The sequence below is a fragment of the Lates calcarifer genome, linkage group LG21 (genome assembly GCF_001640805.2).
Source record: "Lates calcarifer isolate ASB-BC8 linkage group LG21, TLL_Latcal_v3, whole genome shotgun sequence".
Classification (NCBI taxonomy): domain Eukaryota; kingdom Metazoa; phylum Chordata; class Actinopteri; family Centropomidae; genus Lates; species Lates calcarifer.
In genome coordinates this window covers 19,968,745-19,988,873 of record NC_066853.1, presented here as the reverse complement: position 1 = coordinate 19,988,873, position 20,129 = coordinate 19,968,745, and the positions used below count along the sequence as shown (strand labels likewise).

Here is a 20,129-nt window from a genome sequence, read left to right as displayed (position 1 = left end):
CACAAAGACGTTTGGCCAGTGGCCTCCAAACTCCCCAGATCCCAATCTGATCAAGCATCTCTGAGACATGATGAAACAAGCCAGATCCATGGAGGCTCCACCCTGCGACCCACAGGACCCAAAGGATCTGCTGCCAACATCCCAGTGCAAGATACCGCAGGAGTAATAGTGGAACATTAGCATACATGTAAACATACTGAGTGTTGTTGTGAGGTTGCTTATCCTGGAAATGCTGACATTTGGCAGCTCTTCACTTTGGTTAATTGACCTTTGACTTGCTCAAGAACAAGCAGCTCTACAGTAAACCTAATTGGCTGAACTGTTTGACCTTTGAGCCAGTTAAAAGCTTGTGAAGAAACAAAGTACACAGGTGTAAGGACAAGCTTGACTTCTGCCAATCAAGACAGATGCTGTGTCAAAACACAAGGAATTTCTGGGCAAGTCAAACAGCTACAGCCCTGTCTGTGAGAGCACGTCAGTTCTCGAAAAAAAATAAAAAAATCTGCTGTCTCAATAATACCAACACCTGTTCCTCTGAGAAGAAAAGGTGTTAATAAGCAGTGAAATCTGCTTTTTAATTTAACAAGTTCTCATTAGAATTGACCCATTCTTCAAAGCACACACACACACACACACACACAAAACACACGAATAAGCACTCTCACTATGACAACAGTGCTGTAGTTGAATTAGGTCCTTGGATGTAAAGATAAAGCACCAAAACACCAATACCACTTCTTTTGCACCATAAAACAAAACACAGCAACATTTTATCAGGTTTAGCAATTTAACCAACACTATAAAAAACTTTCCTCATGTACTGTAATATAGCATCACTCCCAAGTGCTGAAACTCCATTTAACCAAAATAAATGAAACAGAACTCAATATCTTAACATCCCTATACACTGTGTTTACTGCTGCACTAGAGAGTATAGTTTTTTATGTATCAGTATTTGTCAATACTGTATACAGCTGATGCATTGTTTTATACTGTAACATGTGTTTGTGGCCTGCGGGGATGAACAAAGTATATTGAACTCAGGCTGTTTTTCTCTCATTCATCTAACCTGCTTCACCCTGTTTTTTCCTGTTCATCTTATATATGTCAGTGGGATCTGATACTCCGAACATATCTGGTAACCTCAGTGATAGAATAAATAACTGGTTTAAAGCAATAGTTAAGGTTTTTTGTGCTGATTAAACAAAATGAGATTTAACCTGTTAATCAGAGAGCTTCAGAGGCAGTGGTAGGATTGTATTGCCTTTGGACAGAGCCAGTTTTCAGTTTTCATTCTAAGCTAAGCTAACCAGCTGCTGGCACTAGTTCCATATTTACTGTACAGAGAATAAAGCAAAAAAGCATATTTCCCATTTCCAATTGATCTATTTACACAAGAGGATGTTTAAAGTGGTGTGAGATAATAGTATTGTACAGGACATACTTTCATTTCTTTTACTGTTTTCTACTGTGTTTTTTTTTTTTTTTTGTTATAATGATAATTTTAAAAAAATCTTCTTATATTTGGAGATTTAGTGAATTAACCAAATTGCAGTTTTACTTCCATCCTCTATGCTTATGTTTTATCAAAACACAGTGATTGCCTATATTCTGCTGTAGCGCACAATCCACTATGTGTAATGGCACTCATTCCCTTCAGATAAAACACTGTGTTTAGAGCAGTGTCCTCTCGATGGCCTCAGTGCTCTGTGGGTGGTCGCTCTGGTCATCATTCATTCATGTGATTCTGATATTAAAAAATAAAGACGATCATCAAGGCCATATGAATTGTGCTTCACATGACTTTCATACATTGCAGCCAGCTAATACATTTGTTTTGTTGGGCTTGTACTTGTTTTTTTAAGTGGCATTAAACACATGTAGTCCCTGCAGTTTGAGGCCCCAGGGCTATTCAGGAGAAAACATCCTTCAACTCTGCCACTGACATGGTAGAATTTACTGTGTACACTGTTGGATGTATTGAGATCAGTACATTAATTTCTCCTAAAATATCATCTTTATTATTAGAACAGAAAAAAAGAAAGAAAAAAAAAAGGACAGGGCAAATAAAATACATCTGACACAGCTGGCAGTAGCGTGAAGCAACTGGATCCCCTGAATGTGAGTGAAGCTTTGTGGCGAAGCTATTTATTTTGAGGTTTGAAGTGGAGCTTTGTTTCCTCATGTATTCTCTTGTCAAGAGCCACATTATTCCAAGTTACTCATGAAACAAAGCAGCCAAGAATCCACTTGCCTTTGCTGAATACCTTTAAACAGGAAGCTTTTACCCCACAAGGCTATTCATTAGGAGAAGGAAAACCTCTTAGATCAACATTAGTGTATCAAGTTTCCCTTTGACAAGATGCTTCGTGGCAAGAAGTCCTTCTGTCGATACGTGCACATGCAGAGTGAGTCATTCTTAGTTTTTTTGTTAAGCTTTGAGGGATAGCTGCGAGAGCCCCAAGAGGTATGTATGAGTGTAAGCAGAAAATTTCCCAGTCTATATTCTACTGAGAAGTTATTGCATGTACTATTGCAATTACACATGCTGTTGAGGATGATCTATGTCATGTCACAGATGTGAATAATGAAACTGGTGGAAAACAAGTTCAGAGATTTAAATGAGTTGACTTGATGCAACAAATTCAAACCCTAAGCACCCTGATTGTCTAAAAATGTTCATGTCATGGCAACCTACAGCAGCAATAAAAGGGATCTGATGATTAAGTACACAGAGGGTGGTTAATGCAAAGCAAACACCACAATATGCACACTCCAAGTAATGAATAAAGATCAACAAGTCATAAAAGTACTCAGAAATGCCTCTGAAGCCCATGGCTTCTGACCAACTTCTCAGCAAAGCAAGATGACAAAGTTATTTAGAAATCGGCCTGAGTGATTATCAGCTTCTACGCCTTCATCATCTTCAGGGAGAGACAGACATAAATAAACATGTCATCAGTCATAGCGAGCATTCAATTATGCTAATACATTTCCAACTTTGATTAGCAAATTAAAGCTCAAACAAAAATATGTTAAAATCTCGTGGCACATCAACCAGAAAACTTAAATTTACTTAAGTACAGTATGTGCCTGGTGATTATTCATGTTCTTCTTCCATAAGCCAAACTGATCCAAAATTCCTGCAACATGGATGATGAAGTCTGGAAGAAGCTGCAGATGAACTGATTGTGATTTGGTCACAAAGTTCTAACATGAGAGGTTACATTTGCTAACATATTTTTTATAATCTTACAGATTTGACAGTCTTCACAAAATGTTATGTTCAGTTTATAGCAAATATTCCCACAGACTGCGTGGACAGTTTCCAGTTTCAAGCATGACAATGGAAACAGTATCTGATCAGAAAATGAGATAACGTAGGGAGTGCTGGAGTCACAGGCAAGGCATTGTGCACTAAGAGTAAAGATCCCCAGTGTCAAGGACAAGACAGTTGTTAACTGTGACCTGTTTTCTATCAACAAAGTTGTGATTTTAACTGGCCTGACCCAGATTGCAGACCCCATGGACCACACATGCCAGGAGAGAAGAAAGTGTCCTGCATTCGAAGCTAAAATCAAGAATGCTCATCAGCTGGTTAGCTTGCTAGCTAAAAGGTATTTACTATACAATGCTGGCCTTTAGAAAAACTCCTGGCTTTGGGTCAGTTGTCTTGGCCTTTCAAAAATATAGCCACCTCCTAAAATTTAATTCTCAGGGAACAATTTTGGTATCTGTTACAAGGATGGTATATAAATTATGTAAAGCAATTCAACAACATTGTATGGTTTCACTTTTTACTGGCACGCTTAACAAAGCACAAGACCCCAACACAGTTCTACCTCACATCAATACTCAGCTTGGTTTTTGTACCTAGGACAGTGATGTTTTTCTAACCTTAACCCTGTGATTTTTGTTGCCCTAAACTCAACCAGACCTTAATCCATAGCAGATCAGACAATTCTAACGTGAGTTGCTTCTGTGACAGTCACATGGGCTGTTTTTGAAGATATGGACAAGCTAGCTTTTTGTCAATTATATATGATGCTTTGTTTCACTAAGAGAAGTTAATAACATGTTAGACACTGTGGGACAGGTCTAGCGATACAGGTAGATAATCACTTGGTTTTTTATTATGATGTTTTATGTGGAAATCCATCTTTGCTTTATCAGCATCTGAAATACATCCAGCCCTTAGGCCTGTTTTCTCAAATGGAGATTCAAATACCACTGACATATTCACAGAACAATGCAATATCGGTTCTGCTGATGTGTACTCAGTGACTGACCTCAGGTTTGGGTATTGAAACCTGCTGCTGGAGAAAGCCAATCCCCCTGAGGCGACTAATTGGTTGTGACTTGTCATGGCAACCAGCCACGAGACTTCAGGGGAATTAGTCCCGACTGGCTGTGTTGTGAGGATCAGTTAGTTTGTTTGCATTTTTGCATGGATCAGCTTTTCAAAGATGGAGTTGCAAATTGCGCTGTAATCTAATCAATGGCTGGCTCTGCCCATGTATTTGTAGCAGATTAGGAGATTTATTTTTGTTAGCAGTAATTCCGAACCTTCAGAGACCAGAGTTTGGGGGTCACAGCCTACAAGTCCACAGCTACAGATTCCCCGAGACATGAAGCGGTATAAGATGGAGAACTTTGGACTCAATTAAATATTCTCTGATGACCTCTGGTGCCCAAAGATAATTGAGTGGTTAAGTCAGCTGCTGCAGCAGCTACCTGTGTGAGTCCCTCCTGGCATATAATCAGATCCCACTGCTTCTTTTTCTCCACTGCCTCCACATCTCTGTCTGCCTGTCTCACTTCCCACTGCGGGAAGGAAAAAAAAAAAAAAAAAAAGATTCATTCGAGGAAAAAAAAAAGAAAAAAACGGCTGCTTTTCTGACAACTAATCACATTTAAATTTTAATTGGCACATTCCAAAATTTGGGGGGTTTAGCCTGCAGTGTTGTTGGCTAGAGGTGACTATTTGAATTTTTCAAACATCAAAAGTGAGACAGTGTGTGGAGTGTACAACCGCACTGTGTGGTGCATTATAATAAAGAATATCAAATGTATGAGTCAGGTATAAGACCCACTGATGTGTCCAGTTTTCTCTCTGCCATTAAGTAGATGATTTGTACTCTTCAGTTTAGATACATTAGTTTTGTTTAATCTCTCGCTGTCATTGGTGTATATTTCTCCACAGCACCAAATTTAATTTGGACATTTAGGATATGTCTTTGGCATCTCTATTTGGGGGACAAAACAATATGAATTGGACTGATAACACAGGCTTGTTTAGACATAAAAATCCTGCCTGGTGCAGTTTTACGTGTTGAATTTACATACTACTACTCTAGCATTATTTGTTTTGAGTTGAGGACAGTCTCACTGATGTAAGGACTGAACAGCACAGCCTCGGCCTGGTGGCTCCGCTGACGAGGATTGTTTCTGACAAAGGGTCATTGGCTCTGCATGACGACAGGCATGCCTGTATGTGCTGATGGGCTGCCTCCTCTGGCACAGTTAGTCTAAATGTAGACTGGCACTGACACTAATGTACACTGATAAAGCTGTGAGAGTCAATAGTCAGGGAAGAGAGTGTGGGGGTGGGAGACACTGGATTCTTAATTTACCCCATTTGTCCCATTTGTCAGACGCTGGAACTCGTGGTAACTGGGTTGATGAATCATTCTGAATGCGGATGGGAGAGCTCTTCCCGCAGTCAGAGGGTTTCAGCGATTCTTAACAGGTGAAGGGAAATTTTAATTTCAACTGACACATTGATGCTGAGTGAGATTTGACTCATCCAGTGATGCATTTTCTATCCCAGTAAGAGCAGCAAGCTCGTGCATGATGATAGCCAAGGACACTGGCTAAGACCTGGGTTTGGCCCGAGGACAGTATTTCCTCATGGATACATTTCAGTACAAACTGTACAGAGACGTAATTGGTCCCTTTGTTGAAGAATGGCAGAATTGTTAATGTATAAAATCTGTAAATAATAAACTGCAGTGTTTTGGTGATGGAGAACATGTAGATGTGTTATTCTTTCATTTCATTTATCCAAACTGTGTCACTGTGGTACCCATTAGCTGTGAATATAAATCAATAAAAAAACATGTAGTATGCTGTCATAAAAATCATAATATCTTTACACAACAAACTAGGATTATGAATTAAATCAACACAGTAAATTATTAGGCAGCTCACACAAAGAGCTATATTTACAATAAAGATGTGTGTGTGTGTGTGCATTTTACAGACCAATCTATTAATGTACTTTATTATAACTGGGGCACAGGGCTTATATTGTGCCTGTATGCATTAACATCATGTGCACTAAATTTAGAAGGTGGAAGTGTCCTTGAAATCTATCTTTCTGTTCCTGGGGCCACGCCCAGTCTCTGTGTAATTGAGGATTTCGGAGAGAGTGTCTGTCACAATCTCTTTTATCATCAAGCTTCTTCAGGAATTAATATTCAAAGGGATTTTTTTTAATTTTAGGCTACGACAAGACAGGACTTGTATGATGCACTTCATCAAAGAAAATGTCAAGCTGATTGTTGTAACTTTGCCTTTCAACGAGCCTTTTTCAGCAGCTTTTTTTTTTTTTTTTACCACAAACGTGCGCCTTCACACTCTTTCATCACTGAAATCAAAAATGTGTGGTCATGCACAAGAAAACTGTGACTGTGTAACTGTGTGTCTAAGGTCACTCAGGCACGGTGCAGAAAAAAAAGCACTGATAAACAAGGGATGAAGGGTATGCACACTGACTCCCTCTCTGGCCCTCTTAAACCTCACAGACACACACAGGCAACTTCTTTGACGCTGGGTAAATGGTCACAGGGACAGAGTATTCCCAGCAGGACTTTGTAGATGAGGGTTGTCAGCACTTTTCTCACCAGAGGGTTTAGGCCTTTCGTTCTGCTCCGGGATGGCTGAGTTTAATTGGAGAACGCTAATGCGCAGCTGGATAGCAGAGCTGCTCATGCCATGACTGGCTCTGAAAATGGGAGGGCGTGAAAGGAGGGCTGGTGTGTGTATATGTGTGTATGTCTCCAGCAGCCACTGCAGGCATCCCTCAAGATGCCAACAAATTTATTCATGGGATCTGAGCAGTTTGTTTATGAGCTGTCTCATTTACAAAATAATAGGCAATAATAATTTCAGATTGATCCTAGGTTAATCCAAATAATTGCCAATTCATTATAATTTCACATTTTCTGGAAATAGAATTGACTTGTTCTGTCTATCAGTGGGGTGTACGCTGCATGCCCAGTCGATCAGGTTATATACGAAAGATGTTTTGTCAAAACAAAGACAAAACTGAGTAAACAATGTCAGAAAATATTCTGCACAATGGAAACCGAATTAGAAAACATGTTCCTGCCTCACTGTGTGATTGTGACACAATTAGAAGCTGAGAGAGTCATCTAAAGAATTAAAACAGTGTAAATAATGACGTGTCAGTACAAGTTGATGCTGTATATGACATAAAACCTGATCTGAGAACAAAGATAAAGCTTTCCTTTATTTTCTATAAACAATCTTCTGTCAGTTTGTAGATGATCAATAGAGTCTTTACAGTTTCAGATTTGTGCTTTGTGACTGATTTCACTATTTCCTGGACCAAATATCAAAGAGATGAGGATGTGCTCAGTTCCCACATTATTACTGTTCTCTGTCGATGTTACTGCTTTTACTCTGTAATTGCAAAGAAGTTCTGAAATACAAAGATATGTATTGGTCATGGATACTGTTGGGTTAGAATTTTTATTTTATACAATGTATTACATGGTTTAAAATGTAATGGAAAGTTAGCCTGTATTTTCATAGCAGGAGAAAATACTCAGACTCTATTTAATATATTTTTGTAGCCCTACTTTTGCAAATATCCTCAGTAAAAAAACAATGGATGTTTGGTTTCAGCTAAATACAGTAACAGATGGTGGTTTTGTTGATGTGTAGGGCTGTGTATGGTTTTAAAGTGAGTAATTTAGGTTTGTACCAGGTTGGTCATTATGTTAATGGTTAATGGTTCATTACTGGCTGCAACTCAGAGAGAGAGAGACAGAGAGAGAGAGAGAGAGAGAGGAGAGAGAGAGAGAGAGAGAGAGAGAGAGAGAGAGAGTAATGTATGGTAAAGGTTAATGCCCACTGGATTATCATGTACAACAGTGAAGATCTTTATTTTAACTGTCTTTGATTCAGTTGTTGTTTCAAGTCTAGAGTGCAGTTACAAGCTGCTTGCTATCTTATGTCAAGTTCCCAGAGATGGAGCATCCCACTGGAGACCGTAGAGGTAAAGCACCCCTGGGACCTGGGTTAAGTCCCAGCAGCAGTGTCTTTGGTTAAGGAGGAGGATGAGGAGGAGGAGGAGGATGAGGAAGAGGAGGGTGGGGATGGGGGGGATGATGTGCTTTGCTTCTGAACAATTCTGCCAGCTGGTCAGTTCAGACAGTGAGCTCAGATGGCATGAACTTCCAAATGCGTTACGCTCTCCTGTGGAAACGCTTCACCATCAGATGTCAAGATGGAGCTAGAGACATCATGAGAATCAGAAGAGGCATGAGGTAGTTTGCACAAGGCCAGCAGAGAGGCTGGCAAGGACGGTGGTTCAAATAAGGAAACGGGTAACAATTGCATCAGTTCATTGATTTTTCTGAGCTGTCTCAGCGTGTCAGGCATAGATATTTGTATTCACAAAATGCTGTTTTTTTTTTTAAGTAAAGCATATACAAAAGCATTGTAAAAGTTCCAAATGAATCACACATACCTATTCAGCTCTAAACATGGCACAAACACTGAGCCAGGTGTCTGCGTTAGCTTTCCAGAAACAACACTTCTGATCTATTCATTTACAATAGTGTTTGTTTCAGTGTGATCATTCATTCGGCTGCAGCATTATGGAGCAAAGAACAGCTCATTGTTGAGAGTGGTTTTAAGAGGATGGAAAGAACAGCATAAGCTCAGCCTGAAATGTGAATGTGCCTTTTTCTTAGTTCATTTTACTGGTTTGGTCATGGCTAGGAATAATGTGCCTTGTGTTTTGGATGGCGCTCTGAGTGAAACATATGTCATCTTTAATTGTGCCATTCGTTGCCTGAGAGATAAAATTTCAGGAGACAAAAACAGCTAACTGTGTCAAAATGCAGAAAATGGGAGTGGGAGATGACACAAGTCATCTCAGGACATCTTTGATGAGATGACCAATGAAAATACCACGAGTCAAGGGGGAAAATAGCAGCAGCTAAAGTAAGCAGCCCCTTCCCTCATAATTACCATGGAGCACAAGTTTTATTTGGAATAACATCAAGACTCAGGATAAAGCAGCAGTGTGGAATAGCTGATGTTCATGTTTTTTTTAAGTGAGAGGATGCTAATGCGTTTTTCATAACCAATTAAATGGTGAAACTCTTCACGTGTAAGACTCACAGCTGCATGCTCCTGATAATAAAGCATGATCACAGTGGCAGGTAGGCCACAAACACATGACTGTGCTCCAGCAGTGGCTGAAACCCTAACAATAAAAACACTTAAAAGTTACAACTTGGCTACTGAGTATTAGGTTTCTGGTCAATCCAGCAAAACCTCCAAAACAAACCCACATTAGAAATAAATTAATATGCCTACAGTTGTGTTTGTTGGCTTCATATATATTTTATCTAATATTTTTTAATTTGTCTTTTTGTTGTTGTTCTAGCTGTCGCCAATCAATATTAGATATGTCACACTGAAAGATACATTTTTCTTCTTCTTCATTTAACCTGAAGTCTGTTCAGACTCCAAGACTGAATATATTGTCATTGTATACCATAATAATATGTCACTGCCTGGCAGGTGTCCTTTGAAATCATCATCATAACAGAACACCTCAGATATAGCTGCATATCAAACAGTAATGATAGTAAGAACAATCCTGATTCTCGCTGGTGTGAAAGATTAAAAACATCTTTTAAATAATGGATGATTTGAACATGCTCACACTGTGATCACTGAGTGAGCATGATAATACGCTCTAAGGTATCGTATATACACACTAGCGGTGTAGCTTTAGGGGTGGCATTGTCAGTCTGTCCCCAGGCTCAAATATCTCAACAACTACTGGATTGATTGGCATCAAATTTGGCATTTTAGTCTTGTTAACAAGACAACTCAGGGCATATTAACTTTTTATTATTCCTAAAATATATATTTATTCCACAGTTATAGTAAATTAACTTTTGATACCAAAAAGCATCCTTTACAGTAACATAGTTTTATTATGGATAGCCCCTAGATGTGACCTAAAACTGCACACACTGAAAACAAGCAGAAAACAAGAGCAAAAAACAATGTGAAAAAAAAAGACAGAAAAAAAAAAGAAAAAAAGAACTATACATAAACATACCATGGCGACCAAACAACATAGCACTCTCTTTACAGGCTGTGGCACGGGTTAGCTTGCTGGGTCTTTTGATAATAACAACAATATTTATTGAGAGAACACTTCATATTGCAACTTACACAGCAAAGTCCACTAACTATAGATCTTGAAACAGCACTCAGAAGAAATCTGACCTGACCTCATGGCTGTAAACTAGTGCAGCTAAAAGTCACTGACTGATCAATGAGTAAAACTCTCCTCCTTGTATCCAGCCCAATGGATTGCTCATGCATATACAGTATGTTCATTAACCATTTAATCACTGTAGTTTAACGACTCGTGGTATTGGCTGTCTGTGTGCTTTCCTGAAGCAGTTTGTAATGATACATTTTTCCAATTCTTAGCCTATTGACAGCTAAACAATTAACACTAGAGAAGAGTTTCTTCCAAAGCAAGCTAAATTTAAGAATCCAGTCCACTGTTTAGTGAGCAATTGTGGCTTACAAAATCAGTCTGACCCCTAAAAATGTCAAATTTGAATAGTAATGTGATCCAAGAGAAAAGCAGAAAGAAAACTAATCAACTCATGGGCCTGCACTAAAGTATTAGTGACTAATTCAGCTTCAAATATAATACTTGTCTGAACTTATTAGCACCATGAAATATGAGAATTATAATTGTAAAAAAAAAAAAAAAAACATACATGATTTCAATAAAATCATGGCAGGCACTGTCAGATCATTTTTCAGTTTTCTCCACAGAGATTGCAGTCCTTAATTCTACGTAGCTGAGATACGAATTTGCTGATTTTATGCTGCGTTGAATAAAGTGACATCACACATACCATATGAGGTGCTCTAACAAACTCGCTTTTGAATTTACGGCCCATGAGGATGATATTTTAAAACAAAAATCCAGCCATATTTCATCCTAAGAGAACTTTGATAGAGGTAATGTTGAAGAAATCCACTCTCTGCTCCGTTAGGAGGAGAAAAACACTAAGACGGCCATGCATGTTAAAAGCCTATGTGCCATCAAAGCCCCTTGGGCTACAAAGGGCTCTTTTAGCAAATGGATGGCAACAGCTGCAAACTCTGGGCTGTTCTTAATGTGCACCGTGCAGATGTCTGCACTTGAGTCCCACAGTCTGAGACAGATCTGTCTGGCTCTACACTGGGCCTCTCTTATCATATCACTGTAGCTTCATTAAGCACTGAACTCAATATCAACATCTGCCTGGCAGTTTTTGCACTCTAATTAAAGGAAAAATCCACAAAAAGCTACTGTAATAACTATCAGATACCATTCTTAGGCTCTTTATGTATCCTATCATCTATCTTGTGTTAGCCTCACATGAAGTGGTTATCAGTTTACCATATCAGGGCTGTTTCAGCTTTTTGCAGTGACTAATTCTCAGTGCTGGAAGCACAAAAAAAAAATGCTGTACCTTCTATACCTGTAAGATACACTGTGTTTTGATTATAAGACATTTCCTGATTATATTGATTGTGTTTATTTATTTTTTAAAATCAGATTTGTCTCATGCTCAGGCACAAAAACTAGAGTGAACAATGAGGGGAACCATAGATGCATTCAGAGAGAATCATCCTTCTTTAGCAATGTAGCCGCCTCTGTAGCCTTTTAATTCTGAAAACTGGAGCAGCAATGAGGAGCTGAATATTGGAATGCTGTGGTGCAAAAACTGTGGCTATGTCTAATGGCTGGATGCCTGAACACTCTCTGTGCTCTGAGGATTTGACCAAAAAGAAATTTGTTCTGGGTTCCAGGGCTACATCTGGATTTAAACATTCTTCTAACAAGGTCGATCTTGAAGATGAAGAAAAGTTTATTTGCAGAACAAACCCTTTTTATGTCTTACGCTTAAGGCTTATAGAAAGTGATACAGCTGGAAAATGAATCCAAGTAAGCATCTACATGAGGCGACAGGGACACATTACTGATCAAAGCTGTTGTAGAAGTGCTGCTATTACCAAAATCAATACAGAGCAGTAAGAAACGTGTTGCAGATATGGACCATATTCAGTCCAATAAACACACATCTATCCAATCAGTGAACTGGGACAGAACATTGTTGACTATTGAACTCATTTAATGCTTAAAACAAATACAAGTTACTTCACTGGGTCATCACAATTGAACAAGAGATTTTTTTTTTCTTATTTGTAACACCCTCAGAAATATACATTCACATGGCTGCATACAGACAATTTCTCTCTTTTCATTTTCTTTCAATAACATTAAATCGACAAACTGTATGCATCACCCCTTTGTATGACAGTGAAGCCGCTAGTGGCATATTAAAAACGTACTGGAGGAGCTTTTTTATGTGGGACTTTGGAAATAAGCTATGTATCAACTTCATCTATCCATCATTGAGTCTCTATGTTTGCAGTCAAAATAGGTATATTTTACATGAACAGGGTCCCTAACGCAGATGTCCCTAAATAAATCCCGACTATAATCTCAACCTTATGTACAGTATTTACAATGGAATGTTGAACATACTGAATACAAAAAGTAGATTAGGATGGAATGAAGTTAAAGTCAGTATTACAAAATAGAAACTCATAACACCCCAACAACATGTGAAGACAATGTTTACATCTACCAGTATACAGAATGTTAACTCAAATCTGAAAGGTTTTTCTCTCTCCAGCATGTCTGAGAAGCAAGTGTGGCAGTGGATTCATAATGGATGCAGAAAAAAAGTACAATGGAACCTTGTGCTTTAAAAAGGGATAGAGTTGGTCTTTGCTTTGAAGTTGTATTTTTTTTTTTCATTTTTAAATTAAATTTACAAGTTAAATCTATTTTCACTGAATTAGTTTCAATTGTTGTGCTTAGAAAAGTCAGCAATGTGTGACTACATTGCAAAAGTCAGATCTCTTTAAGACTCTTTAGGAAAGCAAAGTGCTGTATTACCATTTAGCCATCATTAAATTTTAACATGGTAATGAATGCAGCTTTTAAGATATCAACTGATTTAAAGATCAAGTACAGACGCATTGTTAGTATCATGCTGGAGCTCAGATGGAATAACATCCCCACTAATATTAACTAAAATTCACTGCACGGAAAGAACTGTTAATTTGTCTGACTTAAAGAATTTTGCAGTTAATGTCATACTTCAGTATAATTTCTCATGTTATTCTGGGCATGAATAACTTAAATAAAGGAGCGGCAACTGTTCAGACTCCCTAATGTCTCCTAACTCTGATAGGCACTGAATGCAAGAACAAAGGAGAAAATATGCTTTTCATACCATTGTCTCTGTTATGTTGTGATGCAAACCACGTGGAACTTTACAGCAGAACAGTTCATCTGCAGGTGAATGATAAACTAAAGGCTATACGAAAACTTTGCAAGTAGCAACCCCGCTACTGTCAAGTTAGTTCTTCCCCTCTGAAACTTTAAAAATTCTATAACTGTAGTGGACACAATCAACAAAAACAATAAAAAATAAGGCTGTAGGAATGAAACTGAACTAAACTAAAATCAACAGAGAAGGAAACTGAACTAACCCTTTAATAAAAACATGATATTTCCCACTTTGTAATGTTAATTTGTGTTGAAAATACAATATAGTTTGAGGCTCATGATTAACATGCTCATCTAAAAACACACAGTAGACAAGCATGGACTGTAAAACATTCACATCTCCAGCCGGCAGAGAGATCTGCTCTCACAGAGATGTTATTTTTTCATCTTTATTTATATATATATTTATATACTTTTTTGTGTGTTAACTGCAATATTGTTGCTGGGTACTGTGTGCCCATAAACTCATACCTCTGTCAATACTGACAACACTGACAAAGTGTTGTCTTTTGAGCTGCAAATGAGGACAAACGCACTGGAATTGATACAGAAAAAATAGCAACATATGCACTTCCACTCCCACACAAAAAAACATGCATAAAATAAGGCTTAATACAGTATTTATATTGTTCAGAGCCAGTCAGATATGTCATATATATCCACGGATTTACTCCTTTGCTTCTGTTTTATCTGATATTTCACATTGAACTTTTTTTTTTTGTTGTTTGAAGGAAATACATTTTGCTGATTGTGTAATGGCGACAAACAAGTCATTTGCTATACTAGCATCCACTGGCACTTGTTAACAGTAATTTAAAAAGCCAGATATATATAATGCCTTCAGACAGGGTCATTGTATCCCTATTGGCAGATTCAGGATGCCAACATTAAAGGAAGGACAACCAATCATTCCTTTAAAATCCCCCAAACAGCTACTGAAATTAGTTTTTAGAAAGGAAAAAAAAAGGAGATGGATCAAAAACATCATGAAAGCAGCAGGTGACTTATTATTCTCCAGCATGGTCACCATCATATTTTGAATTCCCTTTACATATTAAAATGTTTTGTCTGTAGACGTAAATAAAAGCATCAGTTGGCATTTTCCTCCTATTCTGTGTCCTTTGTGTCCATGGATGACTCCTCATAGAAAAATGCTGTTGGTATAAGTGGGGAGGCTTAAGCCAATTCTTCAGTACAAAGTCACACAATTATAAGGAGAGACAAAGTCATTATTGGGAAATTCCCCAGACACTTTTCTCTGACATCCCTTTGATAAGAAAAGGGTTAGAACATAACAGAATTATGACAACTCAATACAAAAAAAAAAAAAAAAAAAAAAGACATTTCATTATAGTGGTAAGATTTAGAGCTCGTGTACACAGGTGAACCTGTTCAAGTCAAGTGACAATCATGACATTTTAGAGCATAACTGGGTTTACTGTGAGACTCACCAAACCTCTTTTGGACGTGATTGTGATGCACCACTGAAAAGCAGAAATTGTTGTGTATGATACCATCGCAGCGCTTCTTTCCCCCTGCTATTCCGATTCACTGATGGTGGAACTAGTTTAACATGATTGAAAACTGCAAACACTCAACATTAATCTGTTACTGCCACGTCCATACAGCTCAGTAGACTGACTCCCTCTCGGTAAAGAAACAAATCGAGCATATAAACACAGAGGGTCAAGAAATACTAAGCGTGTCTTTGGAAAACAGCAACAACATATCGGTGTTTAATGCTGTAAATATACAAAAGTGAATGACTTCATGGACGCTAACCCCAGTGAGAAAACACGAGAAGTGATGAAGGTGCGCTGTATGGCGAGATTTTTTTTTTCTTTCTCTCTAATATTTGACCACAAAATTACAAACACTTAGAAGTCCACCTGTAATTATGTCAGACATTTAACTCTCAATTCTCTGGTCACTTAAAAATCATACAAAAAGACAAAAAAAATAACAAAAGGCAATGGTATTAGAAAAAAAAAGGAACAAAAACAAATCGTAGATCCAGTGTAGGACTTTCACAAATGTGCTCAGCAAAACCTCAACCTGCAGTCTCTTTTTATACATTTAATACATTTATAACAGGAAAAAAGTACACAAAAAGAATAATACACCAGTATTAATCAACCAATCACCTCCCTGGCCTCGTAAGTCAGTGACAACGAGTCCTTTTACATACCTTAGTTTTTACTCTTTGCCCATTCACCTGATGGAACTGATACCAATGCTGTCGTGCTGAGAAGTTGATGTTGCTAGCACTTTAAATAGACGCTTGATTTTCTAATTGAGATTTGTTGAATGGGGTCTGATGTGGGGTGGGTGGGGGTCATGGGAGAGGGGGTACTAGGTTGACCAAAAGGGGAATGGGACTGTGACGGGTGCAGTTTGACGAATGGGAAGGCAGGGGTTGTGATGGAGGTGAAGGGTGTGGTGGAATGCAGGTGGAGGACAAAGGGTTGTTTGGTTTGGTTGTTGCATGCCACTACACATACCACTCTTTCTTAGAAATGACAGAGCCGTCGGTTTGAGAGATCATATCATCGGCTATCTCAGGTTCAGGGTCATACTGGAAAGCAAGAGTCCGCTCGTCATAATCTCGGCTCTCTCCTTCATCCACAGTGAAATAGGGCCTCTTCAGGTCCTCTGCCTCGCCGTCAAAATCGCGCTCGCTCGCCTCAAACCCTCCGGGGCCGCCGATCTGGGCGGGTTTCTTCTCGTCGTCCGAGTCATCCGGGTACTGCAGGTTCTTGGGGATGGGGGGGTGGGCGGGTAGGCCACCGGCCTTGCTGTACCCATTTCCGAACACATGTTTCTTGGTGCTGTAGTCTCCCTTGAAGGTGCGCTGGCGACGGCGCAGGAATATGAAGAGCAGTATGGCCGCCACGCCCAACAGGGCGACTCCCCCCACAGCGCCCCCGATGGCGGCACCTGCATTGTGTGGCTCCTGCAGGATCTCATCACCCCGAGTTGTCGGGTTGTTAGGGAATTCTGGGTAGGAAAAGACAGATGGAAGGGAGTGTGTCAGTGCTCTGGTGGGAGGAGGTGCATTTGTGCAGGTGCAGATTTTTTTTGTAAGGAAAGATGAAGTAAGGGAGACAAGGACGGAAAAGCAAAGGGGAAAGGAAGGACCCCCGGCCCCACGACAAACCCCCTCCCAGCCCCAGAGGAACCTATACCATTAAAGTGGCAAGGCTCAGTCATTAACAGTCACATGCAGTGTCAGACATGGAAAGAATGAAATTAACAGCCAGTCCACCACACACCACCATCAGAGAGCAAAAAGACTGAAGAGAACAAAGTAAGTGAAGCTTTGTCAGCATGCATTAACCATCATCTGTTCTCTGTTTGGAAGGCAAAGGAAAATGAAACACTTGATGAACAAACTGTGGAGAAATTAATTCTTGTGACCTTTCAGTTAGACTTAGACTTAGACTTAGACAGACTTTATTGATCCCTTTGGAATGACTCCCTCAGGGAAATTATGTATTAATTAATTATTAATTATTAATGTATTAATTATTAATTAATACATTCAACTCTATAGGTTTCAAAAAAAGCCCAAGTAAACATATTCAATGATATACAGTGGTAAAGCATAAAATAGTACAGCATGACATATAACCATTGTCATCATCAATGTTGTGGTAATGAAATGAAACCAGCACTGCCAGAGATGATTATCAGCAGCCAAGCATACACAGGCACAATGCATCAAGAGAGCTGATAAACATGAAGCTCTTCTATTCAAGCAGCAGAAGAGACAGCAAAAAATAGCTTCCAAGAGAAAAGTATATATTCAGAAGAAGAAAAAACAGAGGAGAAAAGACAGAAATTATCAAATGAGGCAAAGATGTGCTCTAATCTAGAACAGAGTGACAGTGACTAATGGCCTGCAAACAATAACTAAGATGCCAGAATTGGAAGGCTGGGATTTTGCCTTGCAAATACAAAACAGATATGTTGTTTTAAATTCACAGCAGCCATGGCCATACCATATCTGGAACTAAACTGAGCCATCACATCCATTCCACCATTTTAGGGAGCACAAAACCTAGTTACAAGAAGATAAACAATGCTCATGATTAAAGCGCAGTCGTTGTGTTACAGTAAAACTAAACGGTGAAAACCGTGTCCCTAACACACACATCTTCACAAGAAAATGTGCAAAGCTCCTTCGAGCACAGAGACAGGAGCGACTTTTATCTGAAACGTGATCAAAGCCTGGAGGTGCACAGGTAGTACTTGTCAAAACCTGCAGAGCACAGGCACGTTTAACTTCAATGGCAAACGCTGAATCCTCAACAGAAAGGTGGGGAGGAAAAAATAACAGTGTAACACCATCTACTAAACAAATGGTATGGGAGAGGACCGGAAAATAAAGAAGTGAGAACGAAACTGAGGAAGAAAGGAGGGAGCGTGCTCCTCACGTGGGGCAAACCACAGACTCTTATGCACAGTGTGCAACAAGGCAAGACAAGTCAGAAAAGATTTACTGATAATTGATGCAATTTCTGTCTACTGTTGTACTGATTTGTTTCCATCCTGTTATGACACATCATAATCTTGTAAATGCAGATCTTAACACTAGTCATCAGGTGACTTCTCCAGAAAATATTTAGATTTTATAACCACCAGATACGCACTGAAATACTCTGGTAGCAAATCAGAAACATATTTGATGCTCTGTTTGGATGTAAATTTACATATGTTTACACCAAACACACTTGTCACGTGTGACGCATTTTCCCAGCTGGATTTTAATCACAGTTGATGTATACCAAATTATTCATCAAGATGTGTCACCATTCAGGGTTGTTACAAAGTAAAGGCAACAACTGGCAGATAATATGGTTGTGCATCAGTATGGTCCTAAACAAGAAACCATTGTATTTAATATATACAATTATGGTTGATATTGATGGGGAAATTGTTTTTCTGACGCTGGAAACTCATTACAAAGTAAGTGATCATAATTGAGCTAAAATGAAGGTAAATTGTTAAGCAATGCTGGAAGTTCCTTGGAGATATTAAATTCTCTTTGAAAAAACCTGCAAATTTGACAACCTCTGCCACCATGCAAACAAACAAGACAAATTTCCCACATAAGCAGAAGATTACAGTCAAATCATCACCCTAAACTGTTGAATCAAAACCATTACACTCGATTAGAACTGCTATTTTTTGTGGAAATAATAATTCTCTAGGCACACAATAAAATTACGGTATTGGGTGAAGTAAAAATGCTACCGAAGCCTTACTCTCTGCATTAATTACAGTGCACTCAATCAGTCCAAAGGAGGGACCTCCCAAACACAGTCACTCTCCTCAGCTGCTCTTCGTCTGCGCCCTTTCTCGCTAGGCCGACAGCAAAGCTCTCCAATTTCTAAAGCGGTGCTGGGCACAGTCTCAAATATCAGCTCAGGTTTTAATCTGACCACCTAATGGGATTATTCAGACACAGGCCTTCATTACACACATGAATGAGAGAGCAGAGCCAGGTCACCCCTGCTCGAGAACACATCCTCCCACCAAGTCCAAAGAGGGGTGAAAATTCAGAGGATTGAAGGAGTAGAGAGAAAAAGGGAAAAAAAAAAAAAATGTTCTCCTGTAATCCTCTCCTCTAGTCTTCACTGTCTTCCTCTGTGAGGACCTGTCTTTGCTCCCATCAGTCTCCTTATTCAATGTTAATTAGGCAGCTTTTTGCCTTGCATCTCTAAGGTTGCAAAGACTCGATATTTACCACTTAGAGGGGTGAAAAACACAAGGCAAGACCATTAGAACTACCAAACAGTGGCAATAAAAGATGAGGCAGTGAACCTTCAAAAGCACTCTCCCTCACCTCCATTTCTATAAAAGGATCGAGTGACACCACCTCTTGACACCTGTATTTGAAGAATGTTAATGTCAACACTAATGATTTAAAAATATGTTAGAGTCTGCACAAACTACAGACATAAAAGCAGTTGTAAACATTCAGGTTTCTGGCTTTTTTGGTCTGTGAATCACCTTCCAGGAAGCCTTGTATGTTGCCGGACCAAAAACAAGAAATGGAGTTTTCTTAAGATGTCTTACTAGAAGGGGGAATGGAAGGCAGGAATGTTGAAGTATACAGATGGCTCTACTTGTGATATGGCGGTACATTAAAAGCAGACAGAAGCACCAGGAAAAGCTCATCAGATCACTTCTGTGCAGTGGAGGAACACATTGCTTTTATTCTGCAACTCAAAGAGCTGCGCTGGCAAAGAGGACGGCCTGTTCTCGCTGCGTTATCCAGCAGACTTCTGTTGTGTACTTATCCCTCCGCGAGGTCACAGCACAACACCACCTCCCATTCAGCACACTGGTCTCTCGCATCCATGAAGATAACAAAATGGCAAAAAGATTTCGCCAGTGCAGCGCTTTGTAATGTACT

General features: G+C 39.2%; 2 protein-coding genes across 2 annotated transcripts in view; both read right to left on the bottom strand.

The window, feature by feature from the left end:
- The window catches only part of LOC108876109 (uncharacterized), a 49,590-nt gene extending 42,597 nt beyond the window's left edge, over positions 1 to 6,993 (bottom strand). Inside the window, exons 1-2 of the mRNA XM_018665425.2 lie at positions 6,906 to 6,993; positions 5,634 to 5,741 (exon numbers count right to left, since the gene is read on the bottom strand). Coding sequence (XP_018520941.1) covers positions 5,634 to 5,741; positions 6,906 to 6,993 — 196 coding nt within the window. The remainder of the gene's footprint in view (positions 1 to 5,633; positions 5,742 to 6,905) is intronic.
- Positions 6,994 to 12,458: 5,465 nt separating this feature from the next.
- nectin1b (nectin cell adhesion molecule 1b) overlaps positions 12,459 to 20,129 on the bottom strand; it is a 75,067-nt gene continuing 67,396 nt past the window's right edge. Inside the window, exon 6 of the mRNA XM_018665509.2 lies at positions 12,459 to 16,705. Within this exon, the coding sequence (XP_018521025.1) occupies positions 16,200 to 16,705 (506 nt within the window). The 3' untranslated portion in view covers positions 12,459 to 16,199. The remainder of the gene's footprint in view (positions 16,706 to 20,129) is intronic.